Source organism: Dryas octopetala, chromosome 9 (assembly GCF_963921425.1).
Source record: "Dryas octopetala chromosome 9, drDryOcto1.1, whole genome shotgun sequence".
Lineage (NCBI taxonomy): Eukaryota > Viridiplantae > Streptophyta > Magnoliopsida > Rosales > Rosaceae > Dryas > Dryas octopetala.
Genome location: NC_141374.1, coordinates 15,111,205 through 15,125,896, shown reverse-complemented (window position 1 = coordinate 15,125,896; position 14,692 = coordinate 15,111,205). Strand labels below are relative to the sequence as shown.

The 14,692-nt window shown below is 39.3% G+C and overlaps 3 protein-coding genes across 4 annotated transcripts; 2 read left to right on the top strand and 1 right to left on the bottom strand.

Annotated features, from left to right (window-relative positions):
- The first annotated feature begins 191 nt into the window (after positions 1-191).
- On the top strand, positions 192-8,154 carry REF6 (relative of early flowering 6). The gene is made up of 7 exons (XM_086255939.1): positions 192-1,324; positions 1,985-2,063; positions 2,348-2,415; positions 2,516-2,666; positions 3,015-3,709; positions 4,269-4,982; positions 5,677-8,154. Exons 1-7 carry the CDS (start codon positions 445-447, stop codon positions 7,590-7,592), a joined length of 4,503 nt encoding a protein of 1,500 aa, XP_086112065.1. The 5' UTR covers positions 192-444; the 3' UTR covers positions 7,593-8,154.
- Positions 8,155-8,579: 425 nt separating this feature from the next.
- On the top strand, positions 8,580-12,129 carry LOC147274638 (zinc finger CCCH domain-containing protein 67-like). 2 transcript variants are annotated; one of them, XM_086255941.1, is made up of 6 exons: positions 8,580-9,309; positions 9,855-9,920; positions 10,421-10,540; positions 10,684-10,959; positions 11,238-11,519; positions 11,824-12,129. In XM_086255941.1, exons 1-6 carry the CDS (start codon positions 8,692-8,694, stop codon positions 11,824-11,826), a joined length of 1,365 nt encoding a protein of 454 aa, XP_086112067.1. In that variant the 5' UTR covers positions 8,580-8,691; the 3' UTR covers positions 11,827-12,129. The 2 variants fall into 2 exon arrangements, with proteins under 2 accessions (XP_086112067.1, XP_086112066.1); XM_086255940.1 differs by having other exon boundaries at positions 11,699-12,129.
- A 109-nt stretch (positions 12,130-12,238) lies between these two features.
- Positions 12,239-14,298, bottom strand: LOC147274637 (protein NOI4-like). The gene is made up of 3 exons (XM_086255942.1): positions 14,142-14,298; positions 12,809-13,027; positions 12,239-12,719 (listed from the first exon to the last, which is right to left on the bottom strand). The coding sequence occupies exons 1-3, from the start codon at positions 14,148-14,150 to the stop codon at positions 12,696-12,698; spliced, it is 252 nt and encodes an 83-aa protein (XP_086112068.1). The 5' UTR covers positions 14,151-14,298; the 3' UTR covers positions 12,239-12,695.
- Positions 14,299-14,692: the final 394 nt, after the last annotated feature.

Sequence of the window (14,692 nt, the reverse complement as noted above, 5' to 3'; positions counted from 1 at the left end):
GAAATAAATTCACAATTTCACATTATCCAAAAAATAGGGAGGCAAAAAGAAAAAGAAAATGGCACAACAGTAATATAATTGAGAAAACAATGGCATTTGAAAGAGCGGACGCAAACCCAGAATAAAACCCCACTCACATGTCTACCTCAGCTCTCAAGGCTCTGAGTCACTCAGTCACTCACTCAGTCACTCTTGCCCCTTCCTCCCCTGCCCCCAATTTTTACTATTTTCCTCCTCTTTCTCTCCTCTGTAGCATATTAAAGAAAACAGAGGAAATATCAAAAACCCCCAAAAAAGTGCATAGACGAAAAATGAAGCATAGAAGAATCTAAAGAGCTTCTTCTTCTTCTCTCTCTGTTTGTGCACAAAATGGGTTTTGAATGAGAAATCTTCAAAATCCAAATCTCAGAAATACCCAAATTGTTGTTTTCTGCAGTTCTTAATATGGCAGCTTCTTCAGGTTTAGCCGCAGAGCCGAACCAGGAGGTCCCTCCATGGCTCAAAACCCTACCTTTAGCTCCAGAGTACCACCCAACTTGGGCCGAGTTCCAAGATCCGATTGCTTACATTTTCAAGATCGAGCAGGAGGCTTCCAAGTACGGAATCTGCAAAATCGTGCCTCCGGTGCCGCCTTCTTTGAAGAAGACAGCAATTGCTAACCTGAACCGGTCTCTGGCTGCTCGGGCCGGGCCTTCCGGGTCGGCATGCGCGAAATCCCAGCCCACATTCACTACCCGACAGCAGCAGATCGGGTTCTGCCCCCGGAAACCCCGACCCGTGCAGCGACCGGTGTGGCAGAGCGGTGAGCACTACACTTTCCAGCAATTCGAAGCCAAAGCGAAAAGTTTCGAGAAGAGCTATTTGAGGAAATGTACTAAGAAAGGAGGGCTTTCGGCTCTGGAAATCGAAACCCTTTATTGGAAAGCAACTGTGGACAAACCCTTTTCGGTGGAGTACGCGAACGACATGCCCGGCTCGGCTTTCGTGCCGGTGAGTGCCAAGAAGTCTAGTAGTAGTGGTAGGGAGGCAGGGGAGGGTGTGACCCTTGGTGAGACTGCGTGGAATATGAGGGCGGTGTCGAGGTCAAAAGGGTCTTTGTTGAGGTTCATGAAGGAGGAGATTCCGGGGGTTACGTCGCCGATGGTTTACGTAGCTATGATGTTCAGCTGGTTTGCTTGGCATGTGGAGGACCATGACTTGCATAGCTTGAATTATTTGCATATGGGGGCAGGGAAGACTTGGTATGGAGTCCCGAGGGAAGCGGCGGTTGCGTTCGAGGAGGTGGTCAGGGTTCAGGGTTATGGAGGAGAGATCAATCCTCTTGGTGAGTTCGGAGCAATGTTGATTTTATAGGACTGAACCTTGTGCATACTCTGTACTCTGCTTTTTTTGAACTTTGTTGGAAATGTGCATTCCACTGTTTGTGTGATGTTATTCATCTATGTGAAGTACTGTGCAGTGTACAAACTTTGTCCATTCCAGATTTTAGTTCTATTGGACATTATTGAATGAGTTGTCTTGTGTTAGGAAGTAAGAGTGGGAAGAACTACTTGTTAGGATGGATGATTGAAACACCTAAGATTTTGGTGACAGAGAGTGGATTCTTGGTGGTACTTTTATGTGCCAACTAGCACTGTAAGCTCAGCCCCAGTCTTAAGTTATGGATTGTTAAAAAGTTTAGAGGGATTTGCAGAATTTAATTTGAGGTTTTGGAGGCATGATTTTGAGAGTTAATGTTGTTCCACTCTCTGCTTTCTTTTTCATTTATAAAAGGGTTTATGCTAAAACTGAAAGTTTACAGAGGCCTGAAGTTGTGAGTGGACTAATTTATGGTATTTGGTTTTTAGTTCCTTTTCTTTATAATGGTAAAAGTTGCTATGTGATGGTGTGACTTGTCATTGTAGAGTTTAAAGGCTTGATACTTGAATTTTGTTTCTCTGTACTTTCCGAAAAACTAACCTTCATTAGCATTTGTCTTCATTAGTTACTTTTGCGACTCTTGGTGAGAAGACCACTGTGATGTCACCTGAAGTGTTTATTAGTTCAGGGATTCCATGCTGCAGGTAATTCCTTGGTCACTGTTTTGTCTACTTCTGAATGCCCTATTGTTTCTATTTAAGTTCCTCAGCTTGATTGCCTTCAGAATTAGTGATGCTATTGGCTAAGTTTTGACCTAGTTTTTAAAAGAAGAATCAACACCAACCTTTTTGATCCATGACAAATCACATTACCTTTTCTGAGGAAATTTTTGCCCCCTAGAAGTTGCTTGTAGCATTCTCTGGAATATCCTGAGTTGTGTTGTCAATGCATTCATGTATTTCTTACACCCTTGATTGCTTTAAACCAGGCTAGTGCAAAATGCTGGAGAATTTGTTGTGACTTTCCCAAGAGCCTATCACACTGGATTCAGTCATGGTGAGAGATGAAGTTATTATATGTTTGATTTCATCATTGTTGTCTTTGTTTTTATCTAAAATGAAAATAACTATTTCATTTATTTGAATTTTTAATGTAGGGTTTAATTGTGGGGAGGCAGCTAACATTGCAACTCCTGAGTGGTTGAGGGTTGCTAAAGATGCTGCTATTCGGCGAGCTTCAATCAATTATCCTCCTATGGTGTCTCATTTTCAATTACTTTACGATCTTGCTCTAGCATTATGTTCAAGGTTTGTTCACGACCTTATGTAACTTCCCTTCTGCCTAATCACTTAACTATACAATTAACACGCGTATTATGGTTGACTATTTATCGAGTTTGAAGACACTGATTGGAAAATTTCAGGAAAAAGCATCAATTGCTAATTCTAAATATATGCAAAGTTCTTTATTAGTATTATGAATTTGTCTTTTTTCTTTTTACCCGTTTGGTTTCATCAGAGAATTTTATTTTTCTCCAAAATGTTTAAGGATAGAAATTTCTACTGCTAACGTGGCAGAAAGTCCACAAAATCTGTTCCGTGAATTCTAGAGTAGTTAAATGAGATACCCTGAATTACCTTATGCTCTCCCTGCAGAATGCCTGCGCACATTAGTGCTGAACCACGGAGTTCTCGACTAAAAAATAAGAAAAAGGGTGAAGGAGAAACAGTTGTTAAAGAGCTATTTGTGCAGAATGTCATTCAGAACAATGACCTGCTTCATCTTCTTGGAAAAGGGTCGTCAATTGTACTTCTACCGCAGAGTTCTTCAGACATTTCTGTTTGTTCAAAATTACGTGTTGGGTCACAGTTAAGAGTAAACCCTGGCTTTCCCCTTGGTTTATGCAATCTCAGGGAAGAAATGAAATCATCAAGTTCTGTTTCTGATGATCTCATGATAGACAGGAAGCAGGCAATCAAGCAGGTTAAAGGTTTCTATTCAGTGAAAGGAAAACTTGCATCTTTATGTGAAAGTAACCAGCTTCCCTCATTAAGTGGAAATAACAATGTACGCGATCGGAATTCTAAGATGTTGAACATGAACATTGAAAGAGAAAGTAATGTTGTAGGTGAGGGGTTGTCAGATCAGAGACTGTTTTCTTGTGTTACATGTGGAATTTTGAGCTTTGCTTGTGTTGCTATAATTCAACCAAGAGAACCAGCCGCCAGATATCTCATGTCAGCAGATTGTAGCTTTTTCAATGATTGGGTTGTTGGTTCTGGATTAGCTAGTGAGGCGTTCCAGGTTGCAAATGCAGATCCAATTACTTCAAAGAATCATCCCTGTACAGGTTGGTTTCATCTGGAAATTATTCTTCTGTTGTTGGTCAGCCATATTATATGATCTGACATTGTGGTCCATTTGAGATTTTCTTTGTGCGCAAAGACTTTAAAAAGGAATCATTATTACTGTAACTACTGTTCCACCGAATCCTTGATAAATGCACCTTGTGAACTACAGCCAACTCAGCTGTTAATTGCACTTTGCTGTACATTTCTGTTTTTTCAAAATTAGGTTTCGTTAAGAGTAATCCTGGCTTTTCCCTTAGTTTATGCTATCTCAGGGATGAAATCCCCAACTTGCATGTATTATTATATGAGTAATCCTGGCATTCCTTTGGTTTATGCTTTCCTCATGAACTGTTTTTTTTTTTAAATGCACGGAAGCCCTAGAGTTGTTATTTTGTATGCAAACTAAAGATGAAGAATGTTGTTTGAGTTTTAAATACGTTTGACCTGCATCTCATTATTTCACTTATTTGGCAAACCTTTCTCTATAAAATGGTTCTAGTTTTCCTAATTGGGAATCCCAGTTTCTGAACGTTTATATGTTTATGGCTCTGAAAACAGGATTGATGGAAAAGACTGCCCCTGCTGGTTTATATGATGTGCCTGTTCAATCTGCTGATTATCAAATTCAGGTGGCAGATCAAAGTAATGAAGTGGTTTCAAATACTGAAATGCAGAGAGGTACTTCAGCTCTTGGGCTATTAGCTTTGAACTATGGAAATTCATCTGACTCAGAGGAAGATCAAGTTGAACCAGATGTTCCTGTGTGTGGTGATGAGACAAATTGTTCTTTGGGAAGTAGATATCAGTATGAGAGTGCTAGTCGTCCTTTGAGAGACCATTATGATGGCACAAGCAGAGTTCACTGTCCCGCGCCACCAGGATTTGATTGTCGGAGTGGTCTTCCTCTCCCAACTGTTGATTGCTATGTGGAAAATGGGCTTAAAAAAGATAATTTCAAGGATAGCAGTCATCAAAATTTTGACTGCTCCGTTGATTTTGAAACTAAAAATTTTGCTTCCACAAAAACAAATGGTTTGGTGGGTACATCTATGGATCCAATGAAGGTTTCACATTCTTGCTCCCCAGATGCCCATGAGGCTCAAACAACGGGATTTGGTAAAGCCACTTTGGAAAACTCAAACACATCATTTGCTCCAGGATGTGACGAGGACTCTTCTAGAATGCATGTCTTCTGCCTTGAGCATGCCATAGAGGTTGAGCAGCAGCTTCGTTCAATTGGAGGTGTACATATATCACTCCTTTGTCATCCAGGTTTGTTGCTGCCCTAGAAGTTCATAAAAGAAGTATACACTTTCTTTGCTTATTTTGTTCATTCTCTTTTTAACTAAGTTCTTGACTTTTTTGAAAGCGCATTGTGTGGTGAAAATCATTGAGTATAAATATAGGAAATAGCAAGAAACAGCTATAGAAATATGGGTGGAGTTATGTTGTATTTTCAGTTTACACTCTAATCAGTTTGTCCAAGGGGGATATTCATGGTTTTTTTTTTTTTTTTTTGTAGCGTGTGATGTTGTTGAGTAGCATGAGTATGAAAACCTTGTGCTGCTTATGTTTGGATTTAGTTCCTTAGGTGCCAAATTTGTGTGCTCTGAATTTTAAAGATGAATCGTGGAGGCACCATAACTTAGGTGGGATTTGGTTCCATGCTGCAGTACACAATGGATGAAAAAGTTTTTCTAGGTAGTGTATCACTAATGTAGTAGGATACAAGCTTCATATGTCAGCCACTATGTGTCCATAATATTTCTTTTGCTTGGTGGAATTAGTCTTGTGAAAGGGGAAACTTATGGTTCATGGTGTTTACACCAAGAAGTTCTTAAGCTGGTTTATTTTATATACTTGCATCTCTCAAATTTTTAAGAAGCCAATATCATTTGTGGCTATGGCTATGGTCAATCATTCATCATCTAATTATTCCTATGATTATCTATAAAAACGTTTGCAGACTACCCGAGGATAGAGGATGAAGCAAAACTAATGGCAGAAGAGCTGGGAATAAGTTACCTGTGGAATGATATGACATTCAGGGATTCCACCAGGGAGGATGAGGAGAGGATTCAGTCAGCTCTGGATAGTGAGGAAGCCATTGCTGGGAATGGGGACTGGGCTGTAAAGCTGGGGATGAATCTCTTCTATAGTGCCAGCCTTAGCCGCTCTCATCTTTATAGTAAGCAGATGCCGTACAATTCTGTTATATACAATGCATTTGGCCGTAGTTCTCCAGCTATCTCGCCTGCAAGACCTGATGTCTATGGGAGGAGACACGGCAAGCAGAAAAAGGTAGTGGCAGGGAAATGGTGCGGTAAAGTCTGGATGTCGAATCAAGTTCATCCCTTTCTAGCAAAAAGGGATCCTGAAGAAGAGGAAAAAGAAGAAGTAGAAGAAGAAGAAAAACAAGAGAGGAGCTTCCCTACTTGGCCAAGGGCCGCAAGGCCAGGTGACAAGCTTGAGGCAAAATCTGAAAGCACACACAAAACTGAGAACCCCATGGTGACTAAAAAGTATGCTAGGAAGAGGAAAATGACTGTAGAGAGTGGGATAACCAAGAAAGCCAAATGTTTTGAGAAAGAAGATGCAGTTTCAGATTATTCAGTTGATGATAACTCTCATCTGCAGCAGAGGAAGTTTCTAAAGAGCAAGCAAGCCAAATATATTGAAAGTGGTCCAACCAAGAAAGCCAAGTGTATTGAGCCAGAAGATGCAGTTTCAGATGATTCAATGGAAGATGATTCTCATCAGCAAAATGGGAGAATTCATTGGAGCAAACAAGCCAAGTATATCGAAAGAGATGATGTTGTTTCAGATGATTCATTTGGAGTTGATTCTCATCAGCAGCATAGGAGGGTTGCTAAAAGTAAGCAAGCCAAACATATTGGGAGAGATGTGGTTTCAGATGATTCCCTTGAGGATAATTCTCATCAGCTGCATCAGAGGATCCTTAGAAGTAGGAAAGCTAAATGCATTGGGAGAGAAAATTTGATTTCAGCAGATCTTCATGGGGTTAGTTCTCATCAGGAGGGAAGGAGGGTTTCTAAAAGCAAGCAGGCCAAAATCATTGAGCGAGAAGATGCTGCTCTGGACGAAACACCTGATGATGGTTCTCTTCAGCAGAATAAGAGGATTCTCAGAAGCAAGCAAACAAAACCAGAGACCGTGCGGAAAAAGAAACAAGAAACCCCTCACCGGATGAAACAAGGGACTGCTCATCCTGTGAAACAAGGCACCCGACATTTAACAAAACAAGAAACTCCTCGGCAAGTGAAGCAACAGACTCCTAGGCTCCGGAATAATCAATCTGCGAAGAACAACTTTGATGTATATGCCGAGGAGGAGCCAGAAGGTGGGCCTAGCACACGCCTTAGAAAAAGAGCTCCTAAGCCCTTAAAAGTGCCTGCAACCAAACCAAAAGAGCAGCAGCAAACTGGTAGGAAGAAGGCAAAGAATGCTTCAGCTGTGAAGGCTCGGGCTGGCCAAAATGATGCAAAATTGAGGGAAGAGGAAGCAGAATTCTTGTGTGATATTGAGGGGTGCACCATGAGTTTTGGGTTGAAGCAAGAGCTTGCCCTCCATAAAAGAAACGTATGTCCAGTCAAGGGGTGTGGAAAGAAATTCTTCTCGCACAAGTATCTGGTGCAACATCGTCGAGTTCACATGGATGACCGCCCCCTTCGGTGCCCTTGGAAGGGATGCAAGATGACATTCAAGTGGGCGTGGGCTCGGACTGAACACATTAGGGTTCACACGGGTGCTCGTCCCTATGTATGCGCTGAGCCAGGGTGTGGGCAGACCTTCCGGTTTGTGTCAGATTTCAGCCGTCATAAGCGGAAGACTGGCCACTCAACAAAGAAAGGTAGGGGATAACTTGATGATAGAAGGCAGATGTTATCCTGTAACATGACTAATGAATCTGTTGTTCGATTGACAATTAGTGCTAGGTGAAGGATAGGACTAGGATTTCCCCTGTAATTGCTATTCCGAGTAACTATTGATTCTGATTTTCCGTGGGCCTTTATTTGGCCATTCATTTACTGCAACAAGAGCAATTGCTTGGATCTTAAGAACATTTTTCTCAAGGGTCAATTGCTAATCCTGTTTTAGCTGAATGCCAAAGACGTAGCTCTGCTTAGACCGTCTCTTTGCAAGTAGTGCATATGAACATGTTTAGCATGTGGATTTAGAATATTGATTTAAAGCCTCTGTTTACAAAGCCCAGGTTCAAAAAATGTAATATTTCTGGAGCAGGAGATGCCGGACCTTGATGGTCAATTAGTCATATGTACTATCACTTCAACTGTTAAATGAGATGATTCCAATCTGGAGCACTCAAATGATGATGCAGGTGGTGGCTCTATATGCGAAAATGTTTTTGAACCAACCAAATAATTTATCATATTATGTTGTTAAGGAAGCCTTCTTTAATGTGGAATGTGACATTATGTGAGTGAGTCAATGCTCACAGTGCAACGAACGCTTACCTCGCATTTTTCATTCCACTACTAAGCTTATTCAGAATCATTCATCTTGTAAATTGTTATTTGAACGTATGATTTATAGGATTGTTCTATTTGTACCAACTCTTTATGTGTTTGAGAAAATGTGTGCGACTGAAAGAGTGATGAATTTATAATTCTTTTTGATTGCGTGCAATCAAATGTGTGAGAAATATACCATATGCACTAGTAAAAGAATCATGTCATGTAACATGTGATATGAATCATATGATGTTGAGCTCAGAACCTAATTAAACGACACGTCGTTTTATCGGGAAATGAAAACTTCAAATTAGAGCAAAGTACGTATTTAATGACTGTATTATGCTTCACTCCAGTGGAGTCCAGTACACTACATTAAAACGTGCCTTTCGTTTCACACAAGCTCAAAGCGGTTTTTAACACACCAACCCTTTCTTTCTCTGTCAGCCTTTGTTTTGTGAATTAGGGTTTTGAAATGTGGAGGGAGAATGGAAGTCCCTAAACCCATTTCCCTTCCCCAACATTTCGACGACGACAACGGCAACGGCAACAACAACATCGATCACCAAAACCACGATCAATTTGAAATAGGATTACTCACTCCTCTTCTCGATCCCAATGATGCCTATGCCACCGATCCTGAACCGTCTGATCTCGACAACGAGCTCTATGATGAGATTCAGAAGCTGGATTTGAAAGAAAGCGACGAGCTTTCGGCTCGTGATGAGATTCGGGAACTGGGTTCGAAAGAAAACGAGGGAGAGGGAGAGGGAGAGGTAGAGGTAGAGGTAGAGGGAGAGGGAGAGGGAGAGGGAGAGGGAGAGGGAGTGGAAGAGGAAGAGGCTGAGAAGAGCTCTAATGGGAGAGAAACTGAAAAGGAAAATGGGAGTGAGAGGCAGAGCGAAGAGAGCGATGGAGGAGGAGGAGAAAATAAGAGTGAGAATGGTGGTGGCGTGGAGGAGAAGAAGGTTGAGGAAGGTAGCAGAAGGTATCAGTACCCAGTGAGGCCCGAGGCTGAAGATTGCTCGTATTACCTGAAGACTGGTACTTGCAAGTTTGGATCCCATTGCAAGTTTAATCACCCTGTTAAAAAGAAAAACAACCAGGTATACCGTATACCTCTCTTCTTTCGCATTTACATCCATCTATACACGCCTATACACACACGTATATGTGATATGTGATATGTGCACGTTTATGTTAATGTAAATGCATATGCGTATGTATGTCATAGTTAAAGATTGGGGCTTTTATGTTGCCCTCATCATGTCTGTGTTTATGTATGTGTGCATGTGTTACATTGTGAAGAAAGTAGGGGTTGGTATATTATGCTGTGATGATGGGGTTTTTCAGTGGAATTGACTCAAAATGAAAGCCACTTTCGTATTTGAAGATGATATTGCCATAGAGGAGATTTTTGCGTTAATTAAATGATTAATTTTCATTTTAATGCTTATTGCTTATTGCTTTGGTTTTAGCTGAAACTGGCCTTTTCTTTTACATGTATTTGCTTTTGGTGAAATTATTGCGTAAAAAAATGGCGACTTTGGGTGTTATAGTGTTGAGACATTAATGTTTCTGGCCTTGTATGATTTGAAAAATTTCTGATTTGTTTCTGTATGTTGGTGTTTTGACTTCTATCGTATTGAAGGTGTTTAAGGACAAACCAAAGGAAAGGCAAGAGTTGCCAGAGAATCCTGGCCAGACAGAATGCAAGGTTATTATTGTCATGATTCTCAGAAATTTTCTATTTGAAGTTACGATTTTTACTGCAATTGTTTGATCATCATGTCTCAAATCATTAGATTTTGTTTTAGTTCATGTATTCAGTGTCTAGTATCTCAGTTTTCCATGTTTTGATGATGGGGTTTCAGGGTCTGGTTATCTGAAAGTTAGTAGGTTAGTGTGCATAACTGAATAATATTGCTGAAATCTTTTATCTTGTAACTAAATATAGAATCACGATGTCTTGAATTTATATGTCCATAGTGTATGGGAAAGTGACTCATCTGTTTTGGTCGACTTATAATAAATAGTTTGTTAATTATTGAATGTGTTTTCATGACAATCAATTATTTCATTTTATACAGTAATTAAAATTATGCTTTCAGAGCCAATGACATTTCTTTCCCTTTGCACCTTATATTCAAATCTCTGCAATGTGCATGGTGGACTACTGACAGTTTCATGATATTATAACACTTGAGCTTGTTGCAGTATTACTTGAGGGCAGGGGGATGTAAGTATGGAAAAACTTGTAGATACAACCACGGCAGAGGGAAACCTTCAGTAGCTCCAATTCTAGAACATAACTTTCTGGGCCTCCCAATCCGACCGGTATAAATTCTATGTACAAAGTTTTGAGGAATGAATATCTGTTCATGATGTTTAAGATTTGAGATTTTATCTCTGCTTGGAGTTATTGTCATCTTTCAATCAGTTATTCGAATATATATATATAATTTTTTAACTTATTACAGGGGGAGAGAGAGTGTCCCTACTATATGAGAAATGGTTCCTGCAAGTATGGATCAAACTGCAGGTTTAATCACCCTGACCCTACAGCTGCAGGAGGATCTGAACCTCCATCCGGATATGGTACTGGTGGACCTGCATCTTTACAAGGTGCACCACAATCACCAGTAGCATCATGGTCTGCACCAAGATCATTGAATGAGACTCCACTCTATGTGCCAATGATGATTCCACCATCTCAAGGGGTCCCTTCCCAGAATACAGAATGGAATGGTTATCAGGTACTTTTATCTGTCACTCCCATGTTGTAGTCTGGGTTTGAATAAATGTCATCACTTTGATATACCAATCAATTTCTTAAGGAATAAGAGAGCACATAAGATCTTTTTGTATGTCAACCCTTTTTTTTGTTCAGTTTTGGCTCTTAAAACTAATAATAGGATCTTGAACTTTGCTACTTAGTAACTACAATGTTGTTCAATATGCACCGAACAATTTTTTTAATCCATGGCTCTCTGGAATATATAGAATTATTGCTGTTCTCTTGTGGCATGTTTAGGCTTCAGTATATCTACCAGAAAGAAGCATGCCTGCACCTCCACCTCCACCTCTACCATATGTTATGAACAACTCAGTGACTGAAACCAACATCTATAAACAATATCCACAGCCAAATCAAATTGAAGAATTCCCAGAACGACCTGGCCAACCTGTTTGCAGTTACTTCTTAAGAAGGGGGGATTGTAAGTTTAAATCTAATTGCAAGTATCACCATCCAAAAAATCAGGCTGCAGTGTCCCCCTCATGCGCTCTCAGTGACAAGGGCCTCCCTTTGAGACCAGTGAGTTCACTTTCTTTGGACCGTGGTTTTTACAATTAATTCACAATTTTGGAATATGATCTTGGAAATGTTTTTGACTTTGTGATACTTGGATCAAAAACAAATTGAAATACCCTACTGAAAGTAAATTTTTTCCTGAGTCACACAAAGTTTGATCCTAAATTTGTTTCAAAATCCAGGATCAGAACATTTGCACACATTACAGTCGCTATGGCATTTGCAAATTTGGGCCAGCTTGTAAATTTGACCATCCGTTACATATAACTTCAACTACATCTGGTCTTGATCATCAACTTCCTTTCAGTGACTTGGCGACTGCTAATGGGGCAGGAACAGCTGGGAGCAGAAGTGGAACTGATACAACAATTCAGCCACAACCTGTGTAATAAGTTTTGCATGAAATGCCTGGTAGAGCTTAGGATTTGCATCACCAAGGACATGTAATTTTTCTTGTTCTCTTTTTAATCTTGGATACCTATCGAACTTTTTCACCCAGCTGCCACAATCTTTTCAGATGTGGGTACTCAAGGGAAACAGGACGTGTAATTATTTCTTATTTATATCATTTTACCAACATATACAAGTTTAATTGGGAATATCCTTTGAATTTCGTGGTTGAGTATCTTTAATTGTTTTGGGTGATAATCTCACCCAACAGACTCCAACAGACATAGTTCTGTTGGCCGCTTCTGTTATTGATAACTTTGGAGTCACAATATTAATGTGTGCAAGGTCCTGCAAAAAGCAACTGCTGCAAGCGTATTTTTCAGTGCAATTCCACAACAAAATTATAGAAGCTATAAGCAGTGAAGTCCAGTCCAGGTAAGATAGTAATATAATTTACTCTTATTTAAAATAGTGACATTCTTGTGTCCAATCATAGAACCGAGAACAACAAATTTCTATATCACAAATTTGTTATGTTTACCATTCCTCTTTTACATTCTACATTATAAATATAAGCAAAAGCTTTCAATACATATATAGAAGGCAAAAGAAGCCAAAATCAAGCAGAAGTGGAAGGAAAAAAAAAGGAAAAAAGAAAACTTATATATTAGATTTGCTGTTCCACAATCCACATGTTTGGCAGGCACCAGAAAGTGTCTTTGTAGCTGCTCCTCCCACAGTCCCACCTAATACAATAGCATTATCACCAGGCCCCAAAGCAGTGTGGGTTCAACCACAGCAAAACCATTTCTTCTGCAATATCAATATTCAATTAGGAAAATAAAAAAAAAGCTCTCATACATATCTCCTAATTCATGACTAATGAGTCTGTGTGTGTATACCTTTGGGGGAGGATATGAAGGATAATGATCATTGCTGTATTTAGGAGCATTTCTTCGCATGCTGCCGTCATTTTTTCGTGGGGTGATTATCTTCACTTGAGCCGCACTGGTCTTCTTCTCGTCTCTGGCCTTGTTGAATATCACAGTAAATCCTTCTGCTGATGCTGGGTTGTTCACATCCCACTCCCCAAATTTGGGCAATGGCCGACCTTTATCCTGCTGAAATATCCAAACAACACCCATTACATTAGTATCTAAGCTAAGCCTTGGTGATCAGTCTCCATCTTTTGTTTTTGGGCTACGGTGATCAGTCTCATCTTCATGTTGGTTTGATTGTCCATTATCTATACAGTAAATGTTCTATTATCAGACAGTCAAACATGTTATGTTGTTAGACTGTGAATCTAGCACCACACGTTCAAATAAGAGTCATTCATCTAATTAGCAACATAATGTCCGGCAGATGATATTTTCCTGTAGATACTACTCAATCTATAAAGACTTCCACCTAAAAGATTTGACAACATACGTGCATTGTTCTGATAATACATATCTCAAACCCATTCTCTCCACAAATCTGCCTCCATTCTTCACCTCTTCATTTTCTCTAAACCTTCACCTTTCCTTCACAGTAATCCTCTGCTTCATACATAATGGCATACATGCATGTGATTAAATAAATACATCTTGGACATCATTCCCATTTAAGTTTCTACTTAATAATGAATCTATTTTTGCTGCTTTAGTAATTTATTGAACTGAAGAAAAGAATTTTGACTGTACTCAACTCATACAATTGTAATGGAAACTTGAAAGGAACATGAATATCTCCTATTCTAACCCAATCTACTTTGATCTGCTGGAATTTCACATGTAACATTGGTATCAATTAGATCAATTAGGGTAATAATTTTTCATCAGAAAGAGAATAGGTTTGACACATTACATTTATACATATACATGTCATCCTAAGAATGTTAGAAAGAAACTGCCTTTAGGAAAACAAAAAACCTTGATTGCTTCAAATCTAAGTTTGAGCCCTCCAACATTACCTAAAACTCTTTCCTATTCCACCTTTATGGCCTAAGAAATTGTCAAAGATACAAAACAAGAAGCAAAACAAACAAGAAATGGGAATTATATCTCCTTCATAACCAAAAACAAATTAAAAATTAAAAATGAAAAATGAAAGTTCTTATGATTGTTTGTCATGTAATCACATGATGGAATTAATTAACAACAGGAATGCATATTGCATATACATATATAAACAAAATGAGGGAAACAAAAAAGAAAAATGAATGAATTTATTAGACATGAAAGAGAATGTTACCGAAGCCATGAATGGAGGGTGGCAGGAGGAGCTGCCGGCTGGGGAGGGTTTGGAGGAGAGAGTAAAGGCTACCAGACAGGAAATATAAAGGGATTTGTGCAGAGAGAGAAAGAAGGAGCGATTTGTTAGGCAATGTAGGAGAAAAAAAATGAGGAGCGGAGCCCTATTGTTGTTATTTGTTAATGTTTGTTGTTCTCTTTCTTGTTGTAATCTGTTGTAATTGCATGTAGCTACGTATAAATCAGAAACGTACATCGCTCACCGGTACTAACCGTACAGATTCGCACCAAGTTGGATGAATTACAATGACCCATTATTCTCAGCCGTCTTAGAAAATCTAATTATTAAAAAAATCAAAAGGGAAGACTTTATATTTCCGACCGTCACCTTAATAATTAGGTATAGTAGTACAACTCTTTTAAAGAAGATTTAAAGTTCAGTCTATTTTATGAGTCTTTTTTGACTAAAACCGATAGTGATTTAAGATTTTTAATTAAATCCTTTTATTTTCTTTTTGACGACTTTATGTTAGGTTTTAACTTCAGAATTTT

Coding starts and splice junctions, on each gene's coding strand:
- REF6 (XM_086255939.1), top strand. CDS start 445: ATGGCAGCTTCTTCAGGTTTAGCCGCAGAGCCGAACCAGGAGGTCCCT. Junction 2,416..2,515: donor TCACACTGGATTCAGTCATG/GTGAGAGATGAA, acceptor TTTTTAATGTAG/GGTTTAATTGTGGGGAGGCA. Junction 2,667..3,014: donor GCTCTAGCATTATGTTCAAG/GTTTGTTCACGA, acceptor CTCTCCCTGCAG/AATGCCTGCGCACATTAGTG.
- LOC147274638 (XM_086255940.1), top strand. CDS start 8,692: ATGGAAGTCCCTAAACCCATTTCCCTTCCCCAACATTTCGACGACGAC. Junction 9,310..9,854: donor TTAAAAAGAAAAACAACCAG/GTATACCGTATA, acceptor ATCGTATTGAAG/GTGTTTAAGGACAAACCAAA. Junction 9,921..10,420: donor CTGGCCAGACAGAATGCAAG/GTTATTATTGTC, acceptor AGCTTGTTGCAG/TATTACTTGAGGGCAGGGGG.
- LOC147274637 (XM_086255942.1), bottom strand. Junction 12,720..12,808: donor CTTCATATCCTCCCCCAAAG/GTATACACACAC, acceptor TTGATATTGCAG/AAGAAATGGTTTTGCTGTGG.